Source organism: Delphinus delphis, chromosome 19, assembly GCF_949987515.2.
Source record: "Delphinus delphis chromosome 19, mDelDel1.2, whole genome shotgun sequence".
Taxonomy (NCBI): Eukaryota; Metazoa; Chordata; class Mammalia; order Artiodactyla; family Delphinidae; genus Delphinus; species Delphinus delphis.
Genome location: NC_082701.1, coordinates 54,952,624 through 54,976,979, shown reverse-complemented (window position 1 = coordinate 54,976,979; position 24,356 = coordinate 54,952,624). Strand labels below are relative to the sequence as shown.

The 24,356-nt window shown below is 49.9% G+C and overlaps 1 protein-coding gene across 3 annotated transcripts in view; it reads right to left on the bottom strand.

Moving 5' to 3' along the window:
* Positions 1–24,356, bottom strand: part of ARHGAP44 (Rho GTPase activating protein 44) — a 143,529-nt gene that overhangs the window by 11,996 nt on the left and 107,177 nt on the right. For all 3 annotated transcript variants that reach the window (XM_059997801.1, XM_059997802.1, XM_059997803.1), the window contains exons 8-16: positions 24,080–24,148; positions 21,787–21,868; positions 21,206–21,333; positions 15,225–15,336; positions 14,731–14,812; positions 10,998–11,078; positions 8,341–8,454; positions 7,652–7,743; positions 5,494–5,674 (exon numbers count right to left, since the gene is read on the bottom strand). In XM_059997801.1, coding sequence (XP_059853784.1) covers positions 5,494–5,674; positions 7,652–7,743; positions 8,341–8,454; positions 10,998–11,078; positions 14,731–14,812; positions 15,225–15,336; positions 21,206–21,333; positions 21,787–21,868; positions 24,080–24,148 — 941 coding nt within the window. The remainder of the gene's footprint in view (positions 1–5,493; positions 5,675–7,651; positions 7,744–8,340; positions 8,455–10,997; positions 11,079–14,730; positions 14,813–15,224; positions 15,337–21,205; positions 21,334–21,786; positions 21,869–24,079; positions 24,149–24,356) is intronic.

Below are 24,356 nucleotides of genomic sequence, written 5' to 3'. Positions count from 1 at the left end.
AACGGCTTAACATTCCACTTGGGGAAGCAAGCTGATACCACTCAGCTGCAGTGTCGGCAAGGAGGGCGGGATTTATCCCGTGGTGACCAACAGAAGCCCTAGAGGCTGGGGGTCTCGCGCTGTGCTCTCTTCCTTACCCTGTTATCTCTCACTTAGGAAGACCTTCCCCATCTGGGATGGGGGGCGTGGGCTTTGGGATCAAGGCTGGTGGGGGACACCTTCTATTTCCAAACACACCTTCCAGCACTGGTGACCCCAGACACCAGGCTCCCTGGTGATCTTCTCCTGGCTTACCCAGGGGAGGGCATGGTCGGGGGGGAGGACCAACGAGACCCGCTACATATCACCATCGGCAAAGCACCAGCAACCAACAGTCCAGAGGTGAAACGCACACGCCTGCTTTTATAAAGAGACGGCTGTGCCGACTGTGATCACCACTCTCCCAGCGGAAGTGACTTTCATATGGGAAGCCACGTCCTCTGTGTCCAGGAAACACACATCAGAGGTTCACTGACATTTTCAAAAGGCAATAAAAATCTTTTTTTTCTTTCTCAAGTCTTTGTATAGACATACACTTCTATTTCACTTGGGTAAGTATCTAGGGATAGAATGGCTGCATCGCATGGTGGGTCAATGTTTAACTTTTGCAGAAACTGCTGAACTGTTTTCCAAAGTGGTTGTTCTATTTTACAGTCCTGCCAGTATTCTGTGAGCGTCCTAGTTCCTTCATATAAAAGGCAAGAAAAATCTTTACAGAGCGAATCAATCACAGGGGCAACAGCAAGACGCTCAGAGGCCTCAAAGCATATTACGTTCAGAAGCAAATGAAGATTCGCTTGGAAGATTGGTAGATGTAAGTGTCTGAACGTCTAGCTAGAACTCCATCCAAAGACAAAAATGACAAAATTGCTTGGCCTGCTGCTGAGAGGGGGGAGTTATTCAGAGGTGGAAGAATACAACCAGATTATGTAAGCAGGTCACAAGTTTCTGCTCATTGTTTTATCACGTAAAGCAGCAACAGTCGCCAGAATCAAAGAACTTGCGTGTTATTTAAAAATAACTGGGACTTCCCTGGTGGCGCAGTGGTGAAGCATCCGCCTGCCAGTGCAGGGGACATGGGTTCAAGCCCTGGTCCGGGAAGATCCCACATGCCGCGGAGCAACTAAGCCAATGCGCCACAACTACTGAGCCCGCGTGCCACAACTACTGAAGCCCGCACGCCTAGAGCCCATGCTCTGCAACAAGAGAAGCCACCGCAGTGAGAAGCCCGCGCACTGCAACGAAGAGTAGCCCCCGCTCGCCACAACTAGAGAAAGCCCGCGCGCGGCAACGAAGACCCAACACAGCCTAAATAAATAAATAAATAATAAAATAAAATAAGAATGACCAAGTTCAATCAATCAGAAACAACCAACTCCCTCAGAAGTCACTGCACAGATACCCACATCTCGTATGGATGTCAAAGATTTCCCACGGCCACTGCTTCCGGTGAAAACGAGAGGAGCTTGGTTTTCGGACCCCTTTATGGCTGAATCAAGGGAGAAGCGAGAAACCAGAGGCCAGGAAGAACCTCTGAGAAGCAAAGGGTTTGGAAATCAATAAGCAGGAGGCAGGGGCACGTGGCAGAGTCCAGGAGGGCACCTGGGCAGAGCCTCCCTTCTGGACTTCCTGGGTCTTCTCAAGAGGGAGCCAGGTGATGGGAGGCGAGCGCCCGCAGCATGTGGGGAGCTGACCCTGAGACGCGTGGCTCCCTGTATGGTAAGGTGACGAGGGGCAGGGAATTCAGGCTTCTCACGCCCGCTCGCCCTCAGGATTAACGCAGGGCAGCTGGCAAACCCTCACCTTGGCGAGGCAGCCCCGCTGAAGCCTACTTCACCCTGCTTCACTCCTCCCAGTCTACAGGGACCTCACGTTTGCAGGGAACTTACCCTAAGCTGCACTTTGTATTTTTCCATGAGAGACTGTATCATGGAACAGGTCTCCTTGATTCAGGAAACGGAATGGCATTCCTGTTTTAAAGTCTGTAACCTGGCAGGCCACACAGGGAAAAGAGAAGATCTAGGACCTTAAAAATTAGAAGAAAAAGGCCTGCCCCAGGGAAAAAAAAAAAAATTCTGAAAGTTGGAGATTCCAGCATAAGAACAGGTATCTACAGAGAGAACACATGTATGACTGAGAACAGAAGTTTGCTGTGGACCATTCCAGGTGATGAGCTGTCAGGAGTTAGTGGCTGTTTTCTTTTGGCCTCTGTAGGGTTGACATCTGTCATGCTGTTTTTATTTTATTCATTTTTGGCTGTGCTATGCGGCACGTGGGATCTTAGTTCCCTGACCAGGGATTGAACCCGTGCCCCCTGCAGTGGAAGCGCGGAGTCCTAACCACTGGACCGCCAGGGAAGCCCCCTGTCATGCTGTTTTTGAATCCTGGTCAGGAACAGTCCTAACCAGAGATGTCAGCCAACGTATGGCTTTGAGGTATTCAAGTCTACACAGATCGGAAAGGTTGAGATTTTTGTTCTAGAGATCAGTTACACTTGGGAAAAGAGAAAGGAGGAAAGAAATCTGGTATCTCCTCAAAACCCACAGAAGCTTTGGGAGTTCCCGCACCGTTTAGGGTGAACTTGGAGGTCGGGGAGCAGTGGCAGGACGGGTGCCAAGGTGAATGATGAATAAGAAGGATCCTAAAAATCCTGGCTTGGCCTTGTCTAAGGCCAAAATCCGGTATTTCCAGCTCCTCTAGGGATAATTCCTCTCCTAAATGCCTAACAACAAAGTTTCTTCACCTCCCCAGTACAAATAAAACCTGGGGTCACCTGGCAACAGTTCACAGACCTGGTCTCAGCAGCCACAGATGTGTAAATCCTGGAAATGTGGAAGCAGAGGCAGGGCCTGGGCCAAGAATGCACCTCTCAAAGGCCCAGCTGACCAATCCAACCCCCGCATATGAGTCAAGGTTTCCCCCGGTCCCCAGAACTTTCTAGGTAAGCTTGTTTTACCCCAGGTTCGGGCTCTCTCTGAAGTAACATTCCTGCACCCCCCTGTCCACGACATAAACCCCTTTCAGGGTGGCTGTCTCTTGAAGGCTCTCTGTCCTTCCACTAGGTCTGCAGAGGACCTCAACATCCACAACTGAAAAAAACAGGTCCCTTGGAACACGAGTTCTGACCGTCTCATGACAACAGGCTTTGTGATCTAATAAACTCGGGAAATGATGCCACAGGCCCTTGTGAAGATGCATGGCACGTAACAGCGCGTAAAAGACCCTGAGAAGTCACACACTCAAGAAAGGGGTTTCGACGCGTTGAATCCTGTGTTTCAGGAACACATGAGACCCCAGATTTCCCTCTCCTTGCCTCCTGCCCCAACATAACCTAGCATTAGTGGAACTAGCGTTCCACAGAGCACTGTTCAGATCGCTCCCGAACTTCTCAATTACATGTGCTTATTCCAAATTACAGAATGTCCAGGCTAAGGTCCGGGGGCAGGGGCGCTGGTGAGACAAGACCCCTGCAGGGCAGTTTCAAGCACAGGCTGAGGAGGAGTCACGCACTGAACTGAGCTCTGAGGGAGGCCGCTAGCCCTGGTGTAAATACCCTCGTGGATTCGGGGGCTGCTGTCAGCTGGCCCTGGTGGAGGCCCCTTAAGGATGAGAACGCAAGTGAAGTGGCTACAGGCACATCGGGTTTCAGGACGGGAAAGAGCAGCTGCACCGAGCTGCACGGGGGCAGAACGTTAGTATCCTTTTTTATTTTTTAAAGCTTGTTCTGATTATCTTTAGTTGCATAACAAACCACCCTCGAAATTCGGTAGCTTATTGATCCGGGCCACAAATCCACAATTTGGGGAGAGTTTGGCAGGGACAGATTGACTAGTCTGCACAGCACTGAGGTGGTTTGACTTGTGTAGTTCTGGCCTCTGCGTACCCCTAAAAACCCTCTGGTGGTAAGGCCCCAGCAGCATCTGGAAAGCTGCCTGCAGCCCCTGGGGCCCCAGTGGGATGGCAGTCTGTCCACGGAAATCCCAATGACCCCTGGATCTTTATACTAAGAAGACCACACTGCAGGGGCCAGTGGATGTCGAACGCCCTGAGATTCCACAGTGATAACTTTCTCATGGAGGTCACCTGGATGGCTTTTCAGAGGGGACTGGGAATCAGGGTGGAGCCCACCTCTGATGCAGAAACACTTGGGACCAAAGGACCAGAACTGCCCCACCAGGGCATCCCCCACCCCACCGCAAGAGACACTTCACACAGGAACTGAGTCGCTTAAAACTGAGTTTTAAAAACAAATTCCAATGCATTTGCTAGGTCTCTCGCTCTTTCTCTGCATCTCTCTCTTTCTCCCCCCTGAGGCAAAGATCAGATTCTAAGTATGCTCTTTTTTCTTTTTTTATAGATTGGTGAAATCTCCCCCTACTCCCTTTAACTTCTAAGAATTTCCAGCTTTTCTTTCCCCACCAGACAGAATACAATGAACAACAGCGCAGAGCAGAGAAACACCCCGCACCTGCCTCTCACGGGAAGGGTCTCTGGTGGGAAAGGGAACGAGCAGGGACACTGGACCTTGTGAACACTCCCCATCATCACAGGACACAGGTGTGGGTCTCCAAGGTCGACTCCCACTCAGAAGAGAAGAGGGGTGGAAAGTAAGGCTCACGTACCTCCACAGTTCTGGGTTTTTCAACCTTTCCTCTGTAGGACACATGAGCCGATGACTCAAGCCCACGTACGTGGGTGCCAGGGCTGAGCTGACACCTCCCACGGATCAGCTGTGCTCGTTAGGAAACCTGTTTACGCCCATTTGACTTCTTATGGGAATCACATCATGCAATTACATATTATGTGAACTGATTTAACGTGGGTGCAAGAGGGTCATTCCTATGCGAATTAAGCTGGGCCCATTTATGAGTCTCGTAACAACCGCATCGAAGTAGGTGTAGGTGTCGATCATAAAAGACGGGAAAACAACTCTCGGAAACTTACAAGCATTTTACACTCAGATGGCTTCAAGGTTTAGGTTTTCAATCTGTTTTAAAGAGGCTGAAACTGGGAATGTTAAACTACACACTGCAGGTGTTACTGATGCCAGAATGTTGCTGAGGGGCGCAGACGAGCAGACCCATCGTCAGAATAAAACCGCTGAAGATTTGAGAATTGATGTACATTTGTAAATTTTGAGTCAAAATAAAGCGTTTAGTATCTTTTTTTTTCAGTGTCCCCTTTTGACCCACTTTTTTTTTCTTTTGATGAGAACTAATCAATACTGATCACAACTGTCAGCTCGGAAGGCTGCACTTACTTCCGTCCTGAAGGGTGGGAAGCGAGCCTAGCACCCTGAACAGCACAGATGGAGGCATCAAGAATGAACTGACGTGCTACCAGACACAACCCACTCAAACTGCTGCTGGTAAGTGCAGCCTTCCTGTCATCCCATCTGAATCAACCCCTCCGTCCCACAACCCCCAACACTGAGAAAGGGATGCTAGTTCATACCCATCCTTTTTGTAAAACTCCAGCATCATGTTATCCGTGGCAACGCTGAGGGGCCGGCGGGCCTGCTCGGGCTGGCGCCGGTCGGCAGGGTCCATGTCTGGGGAGGGCATCGAGCTGTAGTTGGCATTGTGGTTCACGTGTACCGGACTCCCGTAATTGCCCGTGATGTTGAACTCTATCTCTGCGGGGAAGACAGAATGGGTGCACATGGTCTGTGGGTCAGCCATAGCCTTCCTGGGCAGGAGGGAGATAGCAGAGATGGCCACTTCTTTATGTGTCACCCCTGAAAACCTTGTCCCACGGTTCAGTGTTAGATCATCTATTGATATTAATTCATCTTAATATAATTCATCCTATTACCAGGTGAACACATATGCTCACCTAGCGTGTAATACGATGGGCATTTAATAAAGCATTTTTCATCTGTGATTCACAAAACAAATTTAGCCAAATAGGAACAGATGGGTACTTTCTTTTTGAAAAAGGCAAAATAATCTATCTCAAACCTTATGTGTAAAAGTGAAATGCCAGAGCAACCTAAATCATATCAGGAAAAAGAGCAATGCCCACTCTCAACACTGTTATTTGACACTACTGAAGAAGTGCTAGCCAATGCAATTAGTCAAGAAAAGAAAATAACAGGCAATATTATTATCTGTAGATGATGATGATGTCTTTCTGGAAAACCAAAGAGAAAAAGAAATTTTAAAGGATTAGAAATAGAAAGAGATCTAAGATTGCAGGCTATCAAATGGATTCCAGTCTCATCCTTTCCCGGTCACAGCCTATTTATGTGCCATGACAATGAATGAGCACAGAACTTACAGAATTATGCCTTTAACTCCTATCTCCTATATTTCTTTATCCTGATTTCCTAGCCTCACCCGACTGTGTCATCAATTGAACTCACAGTCAAAACACATGAAGCCAAAAGACAATCAAACCTCTTTAATGTTAGATCAGCACTAAGTGATTACTTCTGATGAACAGAGCAGAGAATTATTAATATTATATCCCCACGAGTTAATAGTCTGTTGTTGCACAGCCAAAAGCATACCCTTAATATTTACTAAACGTAAGGCACAGTACTTTTTTAAAAAGCTAACACTGAATGTAATGTAACAACTGCTGTCTGTCTCTTCAAAGCTGTCACCACTGCGAGTCATTCCCTTATCCAATGGTGCTTCCACGCTAAGAACATTTATGAAACTCCATCTTAGGGAGCTGTCTTGAGAGCTTCATTTTGAACGAGGTACAAAAAAAGAATCTTGTTGCCTCTGAGCCCCGTCTTCACATGCCGAGGGCAACTCCAAGGACACAGCCTAGCGCAATGAACGGACGGCACCCAGGTGATCCCTAAGCCCGGAATAAAAGTTCATGTTCATCTGCAAGCCACTCTCTCACTTTGTCCCAGCTTACCCTTCCCCTCCCCGTGTCCTCAAGTCCATTCTCTAGTACTACCAAACGTAAAACAGATAGCTAGCGGGAAGCAGCCACATAGCACAGGGAGATCAGCTTGGTGCTTTGTGACCACCTAGAGGGGTGGGATAGGGAGGGTGGGAGAGAGGGGGATGTAAGAGGGAAGAGATATGGGAATATATGTATATGTATAGCTGATTCACTTTGTTATACAGCAGAAACTAACACACCATTGTCAAGCAATTATACTCCAATAAAGATGTTAAAAAAAATATGGAAAGGAGGCATGACTATTGCCAAAAAAAAGAAAAAAGTTCATGTTCACCTCAAATCCAGGTTCATCTTCTGCATCTACAGAGCATAACATCTCTCTTTTTTTTTTTTCTGCTTCAGCATTTCATGATTGACAGATTTAAAGACACTATGGTGTAGATGTTAGACCAATAAAATCTGAGGGCCTGGTTAGCACAGCACCTTCAGGCCAGAATTTCCCTTGACCAGGGATGAGAGTAAGAAGCTGACATGACTCGACCCCATTCTGAGTGGTGTATGTGTGCGTGTGCGTGTGTGCGCGTGCGTGTGTGCGCATGTGTGCACGTGTGCTTGTGTGTAGGAGGATTAAAAACAAACCAATTATACACACACCTTTGGTACTCAAAGGTTTCAGAGGTTCGGAACTCACAGCGACACTCCCATTTTCCACAGAAGCCCACTCCCACACCCAGATGCTGTCACGTACCCCCGGGGAAGAACCAGTCCGCGTGCTGGATGATGGGCTCGATGACCCCGACGATCTGCAGCGAGACTGTGGTCATCATCTCCGTGATGTTCCTGTGAGCACAGGACAGAGCGGGGCAGGGCGAGGTGAGCGGCCAAGGCAGGGAAGGGGCCCTGGACCAGAAGTCCGAGAGCAAGCATCCTCTCAGGAAGGACACTTCACCTTTCTGAACCTCTCTCCCCCTCTACGGAATGCAGATACCCCAGAATTCCTCCCTACAGGAGACGAGCAAGTAACATACTCAAAATCGCCAAGCATGAGGCACCTTTCGGTGTGAGGTATGATTCTCATAACTGCCGGGTTCATCCTCTTCCCAGCTCTGTTCTCCCTTTTGAGACAGCCCTCTGTCCCACAGATGCTGGGATGTGTGCTGTTCACGGGGGGCCAGGAAGAGCCTGCCGTGCCTAGTCTGACTCGGATGAGCTCAGAGAAGACCCTGACTGCAGGCCTAGCTCTGAGACTACCAACAGGAAAGATCTGAAGATTGCCGGGTCTCCTCCTGAGTCTAAAGAGGGAGCAGGCCAAGACAGACATATGACCTGACACACACATGAGGCTGGTGGATATCCGGGGCCCTGGCCATCCTGCCCAGGCGCCAGCAGCATCCTGCCCCCAGCGTGACCCACACACCCCTTCCTCCCTGGACTCACCCTTCCGCTTGTGGCCACAGCAAGTTGGGTCCTAAGACAATTGCCATGTTACTGGGAGTCATCTTGTTGACATCTTGATATTCTGAGAGTTTGGATAAAAACTTGATCAAGTATCTGAAAGGAAGGGAGAAGGGCCAGGTTTAACAAGGGCTCAAATCCAGCCGTGGTCCCTCAGCATCGGGTGGAAACTTCTCTTACTGATAACAAGATTCACACATCCTACAATATAATCAAAACGTGTCACGCGTCAGGACACGAGAATGCTCCAAAAACAGACGGACTCAGCTCTCACTCAGCTGTCAACATTGGCTTCGATTAACCCCGGCCAGAAAAATTCTCCATCTTTCCTTCTGACCCACGGCACGATGACTGAAAGTCCTTCCTTCTTTTCAAACCTCTGTCACCTGTCATCTTCCCTGTGTGCAGAGGTGAGAAGCAGTTTGGTGGGGACATTTACATCCTAGGGGTGGCGTCCCCTGGGGTTAACCTCGGTGGGGCTCTGAGAGCCAATGAAGAAAAAGTTAAAGCTAGACTTAGCATGTGGCCCAGCAATTCCACTCCTAGAGAAATATGTCCGCACGCAAAGGTGGACACAAATGTTCCCAGCAGCATTATCCATCAGAGCCAGAAAGGGGAGACCAGCCACATGTCCATTAAGGGATGAACAGATGAATCAAATGCAGTCCGTCCGGACAAGAGAATACTCTTCAGCCCTAATAAGGAATGAAATACTGACACGTGCTACCACACGGAGGAACCTCAGGAGCGTGATGCCAAGTGAAAGAAGCCAGACGTGGAGACCCCACGTTGAATGGTTCCATCTCTATGAGGTGCCCAGCACAGGCAAACAGACACAGAACGTAGATGAGTGCTTGCCAAGGACTGGCTGGGCAGAAACGGGGAATGACTGCTACTGGGCACAGAGCTTCTCTTTGGGGTGATGACAATGTTCTAAAGTTAGACAGTGGGGATAGCTGCACAGCTCTAGGAAAAGCCCTTCGGTTGTACGCTTTAAAAGGGCTCGATGGTATATGAGTTGTATTTCAATAAAGCTATTATTTTAAAAAAATCAGCAAGTGAGCTGTGCACAAATGAGGCATAAAAAGAGCCCACAGCAAACCCGCCGGGCCACGCGGAGGCCCCGGCCTCTGTTACACGGGCGGCGGGTCCAGCCCCCTTCTGCCTGGACAACGGTGAAGTGGTTCCTTCAGGAACTGCTGACTTACCTCCTGCCCACGGAGCAGAAGGACCACAGAGGCCCCTAAAGCTGCCAGTGGGCCCCCTCTCCCCACAGCCTCTCCCGCCACGTCATACCCTCCAAGCGGCCGCACACGCCTGGACCAGGACGTGGGACCTGAGCTGAGTCAACCCACAGGCTGGCCAGTGGCCTAGCAACACCTGAAGAGTCATACCCATCTGATTCTTGCTCTTGGGATTTTGTTTTTCAATTTTGGATACATAAATTGACCAAGTTAAGCATTTTAAAGTGTATAACTCAGTAGCGTTAAACACTTTCACACTGTGATGCAACCATCGCCACTACCCATCTCCAGAATTTTCCATCACCCCAAACTAAAACTCTGCACCCATTAAGTGACAGACCACCTGCTGCTTCACCCCCTCAAAGCCCCTGGCAACCACCATTCTACTTTCTGTCTCCATGAACTGACTGCTCTAGGTACCTCTTATGAGTAGAACTGTTCAGTATTTGTCCTTTTGTGTTTGGCTTCCCTCGGTTAGCGTAAAGCCTTCAAGGTTCATTCATGCTGTAGCAAGAATCAGAATGTCCTCCCTTTTGAAGGCTGGATATCGCATTGTATGTGCACTTTGTTTACGCATTTATCCATCACCGGACATTCGGGCTGTTCCCACCTCTTGGCTATTGGGAATCACGCTGCCATTGACACAGGTGTACAAAATCAAGTCCCTACTTTCAAAATCTTTTGGGAATACCTCCAGAAGTGGAATTGCTGGGCCGTACAGGAATTCTATGTGTAAGTCATGGAAAGTCGCTCCTGGGGTTTTTAACAGGAAAACAGAAATCATCAGGCAGATGGCAGCAGCAGCTGAAGCTGAAAATCTGCCTCTAAGGAAGTACCCAGGAGAGGGGCAGGGCCAGGGGCAATGCTGGCACAGACAACGGGATGAGGAAGCAGGAAGTGAAATCCTGGCGGAAGCAAGAAAAGGAAGAGACAGACTCGTGGGAAACTGCTGCTGAAAGGTGGAAACCACAGAATATTCTCCCGGCCTCTTCCTCCTGCAGCCTAGCTCCAGGACACACCTGCCAAGTCCAGCTCAGGGTCTGGTCAGCTTCTCCGCAGTGTCCACGGGCACCCATCTTTACAATAAACCCCCGATATCTGGAGACAGCCTGCATTCATCTTTGCTCCTTGCAAATCAAAGAACTTAACTGCATTAGCCAACAGCTGGCCAGGTAGCCTGCAAAGTCTCACGGTCCCTTTTAGTCTGTTTCCTCACGTGCAAAATGGTAATTCACAGCCTCCCAGGGCTGCCTGAGGTTGAAAAGAGACCCTGCATGTTAACCATGCTTTGGACACCATATAACACCATGCCTGCCAGTGACCATGCCTTTTGGCCCGGAAACACGTGTCTGAGGCTTAAATAACCTTGACCCAGTGTCTCCAGGGTCCACTCACCGGATGTTGTTGTAATTGGCCTTGGGCAATTTCTCACAAGCATTCCACAGAGCCTGGAGCCTCGTGTCCTGCTCCTGGATGCTGGGAAATTAACAGGAAAAGCCATTGGTTGAGCACGAATCGATGAAGTCCCACCGGGATTCATATTCACCAGCCATCGAAATATTTGAGAAAAAGGAACCAGCCGTTGTTAGTGATCATATCAGTAAACTATTATCATGCAAATGTTTGGTTCTTATTATTTCCCCCTCTAAGGTCTCTTTCTGTCTTGCCTGGGCTATTTGAACAAAACTTCCCCTACACAGGTCACATGGCCCAGGTGAATGGGTGCCGGGGCAGCAGGTGAGGGAGGAGGGCAGAGGCCAGACACCTGGCCTCTGGAGTGGGCGGGGCTGTGGTGTCATCAGGAGGGCGATTCTGTCACAGCAACAGGACACCAGAAACAGGTCAACCCCACTTTCACACCACAGTGGCAGCTGACTGGCCTGTTCCACGGGTATTAGTTAATGCACATTAAGTGTCTTGTCATCTGGCACATAATAGATGCTCAATAAACACCTTCTGAACAAGTAAATTACATGAACTCATACAGACATAAGGACATCTGACCCTTGAAGACATAACTCAGAGATGGATAATTTCCATGACCAAAGGATTCTCTACTCTACAAAAAGATTTGCTCTAAAGGTTTCTTTATTGATAAACCCTGTAAGGATTAAAAGAAATTACTTATAGGACTACATTTTTAAATTTACTTTTCATGAAAACCTACATCAAGGCTGACACGGTTAGGAAGGCCTTATGTTCAAAGAACCTTTTCTCGAGAAAAACTAAAAAGCAAATGCCAACAGGGAGGCCCAGCTCTGACCCCTTGACCCGGGGCCCAGGGCAGGGCAGTGGCCATCGCTGGGTCCCCAGAAGTCCTCCCGCCCATCCTGACCCAGGCAAGAAAATCTCCCTTTTCCACTCCTCAGCCCTTGAAAGGGCAGATTCTGCCAAGACCTCCCCTTCAATAAAAATCAGCACCCACGTACCGAGGGTCTCCCGTGTGCCAGGCAGTGTCCCAAGGGCTGGGAATCAGGATGCAATCAGAGGAGACCTCCCCCGCCCTGCCCCACCAGCCCAGCTCACAACCTAACCAGCGACACAAACACAGCCTCAAACCCGCAGATCAGTTCTCCGCAGAGAAAGAACACAGGGGATGGGACGGATCCTGACTGCCAGCTGCTTGACGACTGGGTGCCAGGAAGACGGGCCCAAAGAGTCCGAAGGAGCCCACCAGGCAAAGGTTTCGGGGGAACAGTCGCGTGGGAGGGGATGGCCAGCACGAAGAGGGAGAAAGCCTGGGAGTGACGGGAGCCTCGGGCCTTCCTGCTGCCTCTGGTAGGCCTGGCTCAGCCTCTGGGCTGCTCCGTGCTTCCTGCGTGGAAACGCTCAGCATACGTGACCGGCCAAGTCCCAGGCCACCTCGCCTGGCAGATCCCTCACTACTGCTCCTGCTGTCTCCCGCCAGTCCCCGCCCCGACTCCTGGACGGCCCGGCCAGAGGCAGAGCTTCCCTGAAGGCCAATCCCCCGTGAGGGTGAGTGCGGCTCTCTGGTGAGATCCAACTTCACCAAAGGTCAATGGTTATCAACCCAGTAGCCTTGGGAGCTTTGAAACAAAGAGAATTACACCAGAATCTCTGAAAAGGAGCTCCGGGCATGGAACCTAGGTATCTTTTAAAGCTTCGCAGGAGACTGATGCACACAGAGGGTTGAAGGTGGCTGTCCTGGGCAAAATTACCTTCCTTAGAGACTGTGGCCTCGGGGTGGCCGCCACCACCATGCCCAGAATCTTCACGCACAACATGCATCTCCTCCAGGGGCAGAAAGAAGCCTTTGCTTTCCCTTGGTTCCAAGACCTGAGCTCTTCGAGGCATCCGCTCACCCCTCTTTCCTAATGGAGCCCAGCTTTGCAAATCATCGGGAACGGTCTCTCTCTGACCCCGAAGCACCCGGCCGCCCTCTCCTCCTCCAGCTTGGTGTCATCAAGACCACCCCCACATTCAGCAAATAAAAGGGGCAGCGTCCATCAAAAGATACGTCCTCACTCATCATCGTGCCCAGGACCCCCGTGTCATTCTAGAGAGGCGTGCAGTGCCGTGAAGCACGGGGGCTCCGGAGCCGGACTCCTTGGACTCACATCCTCGTCCTGTCACTTATCAGACGGCAGGTAACCTGCCATGAACACCTGCTCTGTGACTCGACTTCCTTATCTATAAAATAGGGAAGACAGCACAACCGCCTTCGTAGGGTTGTTGTGAAAATCAGATGAGTTAAAAACATATAATGAGCTTAGAACGACGACAAGCCTCTAATAAACATGCAACAAATGGCATCACCTGTGATTATTAGGATCCCCGTGGGCTCTAAAACTCACTTTCCACCATGAGATGTAGGAATACCAGGCAGTCAGCCAGCCTTTTAAAATGCATCATCTCTATTCTACCTTGGATAAAAAACCAGAGGTGTGCACGGTAACCGGAGCGGGCTTTTTCTAGCTCTGCACACGCCAGCCTGGCTTCACTTCCAGGTCAGCTGGGTTCTCTTGCAGCCCCCGTTCTTACGGAAGCACGTACGCACTCCAGCATCCTGTTGGAGCAGCTCAGCTAGCTGCTTTTCACTACTAAACCCCACGATTAGAGACCCCCAGAAGTCATCCTTTCATGGGCACCGAGCTCAGTCCTCCCATGAGCTGTTCCTCTCCCTCCTGTATCTTTTTCTCCTGGACCATCTCCACCCTCATCTCTCCCAGCCTCTCTCTGGTGCCCGTTCTCCTGTGTCCTCCCTAGCCGTGTCCATTTACTCAGTAAACACTGATTCCTCCAAACAGTAGCATGTACTGAAGTCAGCTCTTACTTAGGGCCGAAGAAAATACATAATACAATACTAACCACGAATCAAGTGAGGAAGCAAGGAATCCCACGCTTCGGAGCTACACAGGTGACATGGCTGGGGTGTCACCTGCTGAGCACCAGCCCCCCTGATCTCCATACCCCCACCTTCCCGATGCACGACCAGGGTCTGGGCCTCGTTCCTGCCACCTCCCTGCTGAGGCCCCCCCTCCAGGCTCACCTTCAGAAAAGTGGGGATGGCGTCCACTGCCCGGACATTGTATTTTGATGTTAGTTATTCGTTAGTTGTTGTTAATATTTTTTACCTATTACAGATGAGGGTAAAGACCCCTGTCACCACTCCCTTGTCCTGCTCTTTTCTCTGGAAGGAATCATCCCCACCTGCCAGTGTGAGCCTTTCCAGAACCTTCTTTTATGCAGTTACACACTTATAGAGGCACTCCTAAAATTGTATCGTTTTGAGTGTGTTTTTTGTATTTCTTCTTTTTAAAACAACAGACTATCCTGTGGGTTCTTGGTAACTTTAGTTCACTCAAAATTAAATCTTCGTACCTCTACACGTGAGCAGGAATAGCTCTACCCGTTTTTCGAAGTGTTGCCGCGCATGTGAGAGTGTAGCTATACCGTATTTTATTCGGTCATTCCCTTCTGCTATTCAAGGTGACCGCACGACCAACACCCTGGTACACACTTCTCCGGGCACACGTACAAGCCTTTCCCCGTGACACATACCAAGAAAGGGATTCGCTGGATCCCAGGTGGCATGCTTTCACAATTTCCATAAAGACTCCCAAATAAACCACAACCCAGAAGACACCCCAAAACGTGCTGTACTCACTTAGAAGCCTGGATCCACTCATCGTAGAGCTCAAAAGTCATCAGAGGTTCTGGCAGCTCCCGGAGGTAAGATTTCAAAGCTCCTGGACATGAACACCATATGGTTCGTGAGCCACTGGGACACGGCAGAGACACATGCTACCAGCCAGCGCCATCACAGGGGCCACGTCTGGGGACGGTTCCCCGACCCACGTGACAAGGTCACACGGTGGCTGCCGCGTGACCGGATCCGAGGCTCTGGCGCGGCCGTGGGCCCTGGGCTGGTGATCACACTGGCCTCCCCCCCTCATGTTTCCCACCCTCGCCCCTTCCCCTGGCACGTGGGGGATGGGAAGGCCTCCCTTCAAGGGCCACAGCCACCAGGGCTCAAGCGGGGTCCTGAGTGGACATGCCTGGAGCATGCTGGGAAGCCCGTGGCTCGAGTGGCCCCGACACGTGGCCGCACACCCTCCACGCCCACTCCTTCCCCGGAGCCCCCCCGGTTGCGAGGCCCACCTGCAATGGCGTGGGGATCTGCTGAGCACTCCTGCACGTCCACCACGCAACAGTCCAGGGCAGCCTTCAGCTTCTTCAGCTTGGAGGCAGATGGGGCTACTCGGAAGAGGCCCTGCGACAGGACAGGGGGTCACAGGGCAGCCTGAACCTCCAAGGCACAAAAGCAAAACGGACAGGCAGGGGTTTCCCTGGTGGCCCAGTGGTTAGGAATCCGCCTGCCAATGCAGGGCACACGGGTTCGAGCCCTGGTCCGGGAGGATCCCACATGTCGCAGAGCAGCTAAGCCCGTGCGCCACAACTACTGAGCCTGCGCTCTAGAGCCCGCGAGCCACAACTACTGAGCCCATGAGCCACAACTACTGAAGCCCACGCGCCTAGAGCCCGTGCTCCGCAACAGAGAGAAGCCACCACAATGAGAAGCCCACACACCACAACAAAGAGTAGCCCCCGCTCAACGCAGTAGTGAAAGCCCACGCACAGCAACAGAGACCCAACACAGCCAACTAATAAATAAATAAATAAATAAATTTAATTAATTAATTAAAAACCTGACAGGCAGTCTACCCACCCTGTTCCTCCATGATCAGCTAGGTGCCTCCTTCTCGTCACCGTTTATCAATATTGGAGCGGCAGGACCCAAGCCTCGCCCACATCTGTGTCCCCAGCGCCTAGTACGGGGTGACCCAGCGTTCTGGTTCAGTACGCATTTGTTGGATAAATGAACCCTGGGCACTTTGACTTCCTGTTCTTGTGTATTTAAGATACATTTTGGAAAAACAAAAACACTAATTTGAAAAGATACATGCACCCCCATGTCCACAGCAGCGTTCTTTACAATTGCCAAGACAGGGAAGCAAACTAAGCGTCCATCAACAGATGAACGGATAAAGAAGATGCGGTTGTATATATACAACGGAATATTACTCAGCTGTAAAAAGGAATGAAACTGTGTCATTTGCAGCAACATAGATGGACTTGGAGGGTATGATGCTAAGTGAAATAAGTCAGACAGAGAAAGACAAATACTATATGATATCACTTATATGTGGGATCTAAAAAATACAACAAACTAGTGAAGATAACAAAAAAGAAGCAGACTCAACACATACAGAGAACAAACTAGTAGTTACTAATAGGGAGGGCCAATATAGGCGTAGAGGATTGAGAGGTACAAGCTATTAGATACAAAATAAGCTACAAGGATATACTGTACAACACAGGGCATACAGCCCATATTTTATAAAGACTATAAATGGAGTATAACCTTTAAAAATTGTGAATCAGTATATTGTATACATGTAATTTATATAATATTGTACAGCAACTATACTTCAAGTTAAAAACAAGGATATATTTTGGAGAAAACTTTGACTGAGACCTGGTCAGAGCTGGAGGTCTAGGACGTGGATGCATGCACAAAGGTCTACAGTGTGTGTGTGCACCTGTGTCTCTGTGTGTGTCTGTGTCTTTGTGTGTGTGTGTCTTTGTGTCTGTGTTTTTGTGTGTGTGCCTGTGTCTTTGTGTGTGTCTGTGTCTTTGTGTCTGTGTCTTTGTGTGTGTGTGTCTTTGTGTGTGTGCCTGTGTCTCTGTGTGTGTCTGTTTCTTTGTGTCTGTGTCTGTGTGTGTGTTTCTTTGTGTCTTTGTGTGTGTGTGTCTTTGCGTGTGTATATGTCTTTGTGTCTGTCTTTGTGTGTGTGTGTCTTTGCGTGTGTGTCCGTGTCTTTGTGTGTGTGTGTCTTTGTGTGTGTCTTTGTGTGTGTGTGTCTTTGTGTGTGTGTCCGTGTCTTTGTGTGTGTGTGTCTTTGCGTGTGTATATGTCTGTGTGTGTGTCTTTGTGTGTCCGTGTCTTTGTGTGTGTCTGTCTTTGTGTGTCCGTGTCTTTGTGTGTGTCTTTGTGTGTGTGTGTCTTTGCGTGTGTCTATGTCTGTGTGTATATGTCTTTGTGTGTCCGTTTCTTTGTGTGTGTGTGTCTGTCTTTGTGTGTCCGTGTCTTTGTGTCTGTCTTTGTGTGTCCGTGTCTTTGTGTGTGTCTTTGTGTCTGTGTCTTTGTGTGTGTGTGTCTTTGTGTGTGTCCGTGGCTTTGTGTCTGTCTTTGTGTGTCTGTGTCTTTGTGTGTCCGTGTCTTTGTGTGTGTGTGTCTTTGCGTGTGTATATGTCTTTGTGTCTGTCTTTGTGTGTGTGTGTCTTTGTGTGTCCGTGTCTGTGTGTGTGTGTCTTTGTATACGTCTGTGTGTCTGCGTATCTCAGGAGGCACAGGGCTACACCTTGAGGGACTCATCAAGGCCATGCCCTCGGGGGAGGGGCAGACTGGGGGTGGTTGCGAGGGAGCAACACCTCTGCCTCCTGCAGCCCCTTCACGTTTTATTCTTAAAGTTACTTTCGAGTCATTGCCACCTCTTCCACATGAACCGCTGCAAAAGTGAGCTACTGCCGTATAAAGGGAGAAGGAAGCCAGGGGCGTGTGGAAGGGGAGACACGAGCAGGTCAGAGTTGGAGGGGAGCCCCCAAGTCACGGGGAAGGTAGACGCGGGTGGAAGGCCCATTGGTTCGTTTCACCTGCTCAGCTCCTGAATTCTATGATGCAGCCCAGACACTGAGACGCTGGCAGGATCCCCCTTGCTCCTTTAACTGTTTATGGCCACTCAGATTTCCAAGTTCCTTCAGAAGAAAACATGCCTCATCCGGAACACTGAGTTTTCTGCCTGCTAAGACTGCTAGCCCCCTTCTCAGGATAGGGTATGTCAGATAAATCGATGCCCAAAGCTCTATGGCATCCCCGTGAGGAAGCCTCGTGAGCACGTTTGGACCAGTGCATACGTAAGGCTGCTACAGCCCCAAAGCAGGCTGCACGTGCATCGAAGGTGCGGGCGAGACCCTCGTCAACCACGCCACGGCCCTGGGGGGAGGGCAACCACACCCGGTGATGGGCGGAGTCAAAGCGAAGGCGGCAGAGTTTTCAAAGAGAAGCTTTTAGATTTCTGACGGTGTCACTGAGGGCTGCTTCATGCAGTGACAAACACCGGGGGTGCAGGGGTGGGAGGCTTGTTAAAATAGCTCATGAGTCCAGTTTTGGGGGCGTGAGAGGACAATCTGCATGGAAATGTTGAGGACATGGCAGAAAACTCAGGAGTGGAGCCCACGGGAGGACGAGAACCCTGAGTCCTCACTAAGGGCAGGCGAAGCTCTCAGAGAGGGTGAGAGCACCGCAGCAGAGATCAGAGTGAGCAGAGGGTAGGGCCGGTGGTGCAGATTCCCCCCGCTGCTGCCCTGATGCTGCCGGCAGGGGCGGGGGGGAGCCAGGAGTCCAGGGAAGAGCTGGTTTCAAGGACGACTATGTTAGCAACTTCACAGGCAGTGATGGCCAAGGCGGCTGAACTAAGTCATGGGAAGTAGCAGCGGGGATCCCTGGGGACCACTGAGCACAGCTTCAGCCCAGTCATGGGGGCAGAAGGGACCCAAAAAAGAAGAGGAGTGAGTGAGTGAGTGGTGGTGAGGATGCAGGAGCAACAGATGATGAGAGCTACTTTAAGAAACTGGGTAGCACAAGCCACTACGGAGAACAGGATGGAGGTTCCTTAAAAAACTCAAAATAGAGTTGTCATATGATCCAGCAATGCCAGTCCTGGGCACATATCCAGAGAAAACCCTAACTAACAAAGATACATGACCCCCTATGTTCATAGCACCACTATTCACAACAGCCAAGACATGGAAGCAACCTAAATGTCCATCAACAGATGCGTGGATAAAGAAGTTGTGGTCTATATATACAATGGAATACTACTCAGCCATAAAAAAAGAATGAAAACAATGCCATTCGCAGCAACATGGATGGACCTAGAGACTATCATTCTAAGCGAAGTAAGTCAGAGAAAGACAAATATCACAGGATATCACTTATATGTGGAATCTAAAAAAATGATACAAATGAACTTATTTACAAAACAGAAACAGACTCACAGACTTAGAAAACAAACTATGGTTACCAAAGAGGAACGGGGGTGGGGGAGGGATACACTAGGAGTTGGGGATTAGCATATACAAACTACAATACATAAAAGAGATAAACAACAAGGTCTACTATATAGCAGAGGGGACTATATTCAATATCCTGCAGTAAGTCATAATGGAAAAGAATATGAAAAATATATATGGATAACTGAACTTTGCTGTACACTTGAAACTAACACAACATGGTCTAAATCAATGATACTTCAATAAAAAATAAGTAAAATAAACAATTTTTAAAAAGAAATTGGGTAGCATAAAACACAAAACCAAAGTGCAAGGGAAGGAATATGAGGCTGTGGTTGGATTGAGAGAAGAGATTTTTCTAGGCTTGGGGCAACCCGAGCCTACTTGTTATTAAAGAAGAGCTGAAGCAAAGCTGGAGGGTGGGGCGGACAACGCAAGTGAGAGTGAGGCCTGGCGAGAGGCAGAAAGGTCCGGAAAGAGCAGGTGGGAGAGTCAGGAGACAACACGGGAGAAGTCGGAGGACCTGATCTTCCAGCCCCTGTTCACACTGAGCCGGCATGTGAAGGCAGCAATAAATTCTTTTCACTTTTTTATAGAATAATACCGCACAGTTACATTTAGAAACATTCCTTATCTTTCAGAGACACACACACTGAAGTCCTGCAGATGCAATGACAGAATGTCTGGGATGGGCTTCAAAACGTCCAGCCAGGGGCTGGGGCGGAAGGTGAAGGGAGAGATGGACCTGACTGACCATAAGGCAGATGATGAGGTGCAGTATCTTCTCTTGTCTTTCAGTTTTTCCATAATTACAAACAAATGATGGGGAAAGAATAAGCCAAGTTCACCTCCCTCCATGAAACCATCCCTCAGGGGCTGAAGAGACCTTATCATCTTTTCACTGGTAATATACATGAAAATGCCTGGCACTTAAAATGGGGTAAAAAACCCATTTATTCCCACCCCTTCCTAATAGCTGAATCTAAAACACACCTGGCTTACAGGGGGCAGCAGACATACAGCTTCATCGTTCGTCAGCTTCCTCCCCTTCTGCCCACTCCCTCTCTGCCCCCCGGACCTAGTGATACTTAGAGTGCTTATTGACTGTTTTGAATGAATCAGGTTTATGTGACAGACGCTAGACTCCTCTCCCCTCATAAATTCATAAGCCCCCATCTCACTCTTTTATATTTTGCTCAGTAATAAATGCCTTAAATAAATATTGATTGGCTGACCAGATTAAATGAAGATGGAGTAATGATTTTTAAATTGCCTGTATAAGAAGCCAAAGATGAGGTCTAACTCCCAGGAAAACATTTACACAACAAGAAAAACAAAAGTCACCAACGTCTCTTTACATGTGGCTCATACGAAATGCTTTCTAATGTCTGTATCAATCATATTTTCAGGATCTCTATAAAAAGGTTATGATAAAAAATGTTAAAAGGTCTATTTTTTCAATTAGAGAAAGAGGAGGTGGAGGATCAGAGGGGGAAGGAAGGGGAGGGGGAGGAGGAGGGGAGGAGGGGAGGAGGGGGAGGAGGGGAGGAGGGGGAGGGGAGGAGGGGAGGAGGGGGAGGGGAGGAGGGGAGGAGGGGGAGGGGAGGAGGGGAGGAGGGGGAGGGGAGGAGGGGAGGAGGGGGAGGGGGAGGAGGGGAGGAGGGGGAGGGGGGGAGGAGGGGGGAGGAGGAGGGGGAGGGGGGAGGGGGAGGAGGGGGAGGAAAATGCCCCAACCAGGTTAAAAATGCAGAAAGAAGGGCCAGAGCCGGGCTGTAAGATCCTCAGGGCCAGTGGTATCATTTCCCGCAATCCACCACTGTCCCCGGAGAGCGAAGGCTCATGACAGAAAGCAGGACCGGTTTCAGGAAGGGCAGCTGTACCACGTCTTCATGGGTTTGGGTTTGTGGGGTTGGACGAGGACGGTAACAGAGAAGGAGACCCCAGAGGCTCCATCTCGCGGACGAGGAGACCTGCTCAAGGCAGAGCTCGGCTGTGCCCAGACCCACCTCCTCCTGCATCCCACACTCCAGCAGCATCGTCACACACGCCTCGATAGGGAAGGCAATCTCCCGGCCGCTGATCAGGAGGTGCTCCTCCAGGGGCTTCCCGAAGGAAGGTTTCTCCACCCAGGCCTCTGTCGGGGGGAGTGGAGCAAGAGAGGGGTCAGTGAAAGGGGTCCGTGGAGGTCACCCATGTGGGCATCTTCCCTTCCTCTGCTCACACAGATTCTCCTAAGTCTACCAAAGACACGGAGCCCAGCTGAGTCTCCATTCTTGGGGTTTTGGGGGATGATGGGGGGAGTGGGTGGAATGGAAGGCCAGCCCATGTGAGCAGAGCCGGTGGGCTTCCTGTCACCCACGCACCTCCACGCATGCCCATGCACACCCGACTCATCCCTGTGGGGCGGTGTGTGTGAGTGTGCTTGGCTTCACTGCCGCTGGGGCAAGGCACCTGCTAGGGGAGGTCGTGGGGCTCATCTAAACGTGGCACTGCTCGGGATGCAGCAGGTGAGCCAAGCACAGGGCACCAGGCTTCTCTGGGAAGCAGGCTCCCCAGCCTCCCCGGTCCCGGCAAGGTCTGCACTCACCCTGCTGTGCTTTTATCTGAGGCAACACGGCCTGCAGGAGCGTCAGCGACTTCCTGTGGTACTCGGCCTGCACTTCTATGAGCTGAGGAAACACAAGAGTGAGCATTACCCTTTGCTGAAAGGTGGGGAGCACAGGCTGCCGTGCCATTGGGGTGCCCTGCTCTCTCCTCCATCCACCCGCGATGATGGGCATGTGTCTCCTTAGCCTCTGCGGCAGGGAAGTGACCACACATGGAAGTCTGGAAAGCAGGGGAATCGGGGTGGGGGGAAGACAGGACACCCTAGGGCTGAGCCTGCCCTCACCGCCGCCCCACCTAGTGAGCACCCCGCCCCCAGTTCTCCCGGCAAAAGCACCGAAGACGTGCAACAATGAAGGACTACAAATGGAAAACACATTCAGAAATCCGTGTGCCTGTGAGATGGCGCTAAGTGCCACGAGCCTCTATGTATCTCGATTTCTGCCAGAACAGTTCAAGATACAACTGGTCGGAAAACACGTGCTTGCTCCACAATCCTCTTCAAGTGTCTCGGGAGGTAACACTGCTTTGGTTATCGTGATGCAGGCCAAAGAGCGAAGTCCTTCAAGATGTTCTACTGTGCCCATCTCACTACTAAAAAAGCTGCTGAAGTGGTGATAAGAGCAGAGGAAAACCTGTGAACAACAGTCACTTCATTTATTTTCTGAATCTCTACCTCCTCCTCCTCCAAAAAACATTGCGCATGTGTGAGGGAAAAGGTGGGAGTCACTCTGCTGAGAAGTCTGGTGTGAAGAGTAGCTACTGTGATCCCCAAGGAAGACGAAAAGGGAATTTTAAAAAAATCAGAATGTTGCAATAAACGGTACCCACGTGGCAATCAGGTAAGCTAATAATGCTTGGAATGTCAAGAATGTCATTCGTTTCAGAAACTCTAAAATGAAATATTACCTTCGCAAATAAAACTGATGGAATATACTTGAAAATTACTGTGCGCGGGCTTTCTCCAGTTGCGGCGAGCGGGGGCTACTCTTCGTTGTGGTGCGTGGGTGTCTCATTGCGGTGGCTTCTCTTGTTGCGGAGCACGGGCTCTAGGCACGTGGGCTTCAGTAGTTGTGGCTCGCAGGCTCTAGAGCGCAGGCTCAGCAGTTGCAGCTCAAGGGCTTAGTCGCTCCACGGCATGTGGGATCTTCCCGGACCAGGGCTCGAACCTGTGTCCCCCGCATTAGCAGGCGATTCTTAACCACTGCGCCACCAGGGAAGCCCAATCCCACTATTTTAAAATAAACTTTCCAAGTTGGAAGAAGTGCCTACCAGCTCTCTCTCAGGGCAGAAGAAACTCTGGCCTTCTCAGCCACTGGTGCCCACGCAGGGAGGGTGCTGGCCGCCCACAGCTCTGCCCCACGCGCATCAACACATATAAACTTCTCAGAATTCCTCCTCTTTCTTCCCTTTACCTTCCCTCCTTTTCTGTTACTTCCTTGACCATAAAGAGATGCTTTGAGATTTGAGTTGCATTCCCAACTTTAAAAGCAGGTGAGCTTAACTGGATTTTTCATTTGTATTTTTTCAAGTTTTTTTTTTTTTTTTTTCCCCAGTTGCTTTGTATTTTTCCTGGTAAATAGACAGGGTCTTAATTATTTGGGCCCGATCATTCAAGTACAGATGACTCAGACCCTGTTTCTCTACTCTCTAAATCTGCTCTCATAGATGAAAGACAGGCAAACAGGCCGTATCAATCCTCGTTTACCTACTTGCCACCGTCTTGGGCAAAAATCTAGATGAAAAAATGAATACGCGCCAGGTGGGGTTTTCTTCTTCTTCTTCCCAAGTTTCTTACTGATGATAGATTCGGGTTTCTCAACCTTGGCTCTGCTGACATTCTGAGGCTGGATTATCCTCTGTTGTGAGAGTCGTCCTGTACATTGCAGGATACTTAGCGACAAATTTGACCTCCACCTCCTGGATGCCTGGAACACCTCCCCCCAATGGTGACAGCCACAAATGTCTCTAGAAATGGCCAAACCTCTGCTGGCAGAGGAAACAGAATCACCCCTGGTTGAGAACCACTGCCATAGATCCCTGAGTTGCAGTCATCTTCATGGATGAAGCTGAATTTTATTCTTGGGCTTTTGGAGAAATCCATACAAGGAGAACTAGAAGGCAGGATTTATTCACAGATAGAACAGCCAAAGCCCCATCCGTTCTCAGGACGTGCTCGATCTAGGGGTCCTCGGTTCGAGGCCGACGTTCCTCCCTGTCCGCACCGTGATGCCTGTAAACAGACTTCAAGCAGCCTCACCTTTCTGGAAACTTACCATCTGAAAGTAGTTTGCATAGTCAATTTCTTTGGCCACAAAACTGTACATGTCAGCCGACAGCTGGTCCTGTAGGGGGTAAAACACAAGATAGAGAGTGGGTCATGCAGGAGTCTAAGCATCACAGACGAAAGAGCCTTAACCGTGGTTGATCTCATTTTTCCTAATACTTGACAGATTACAAACTTTGCCTGTGGACGTTCCCCCGTTTCCCAACCACGGCTCTAGAGGATGAATAAGCGGGAAAAGAACACCTAAGCCAGTGTTTTCCCAGGGC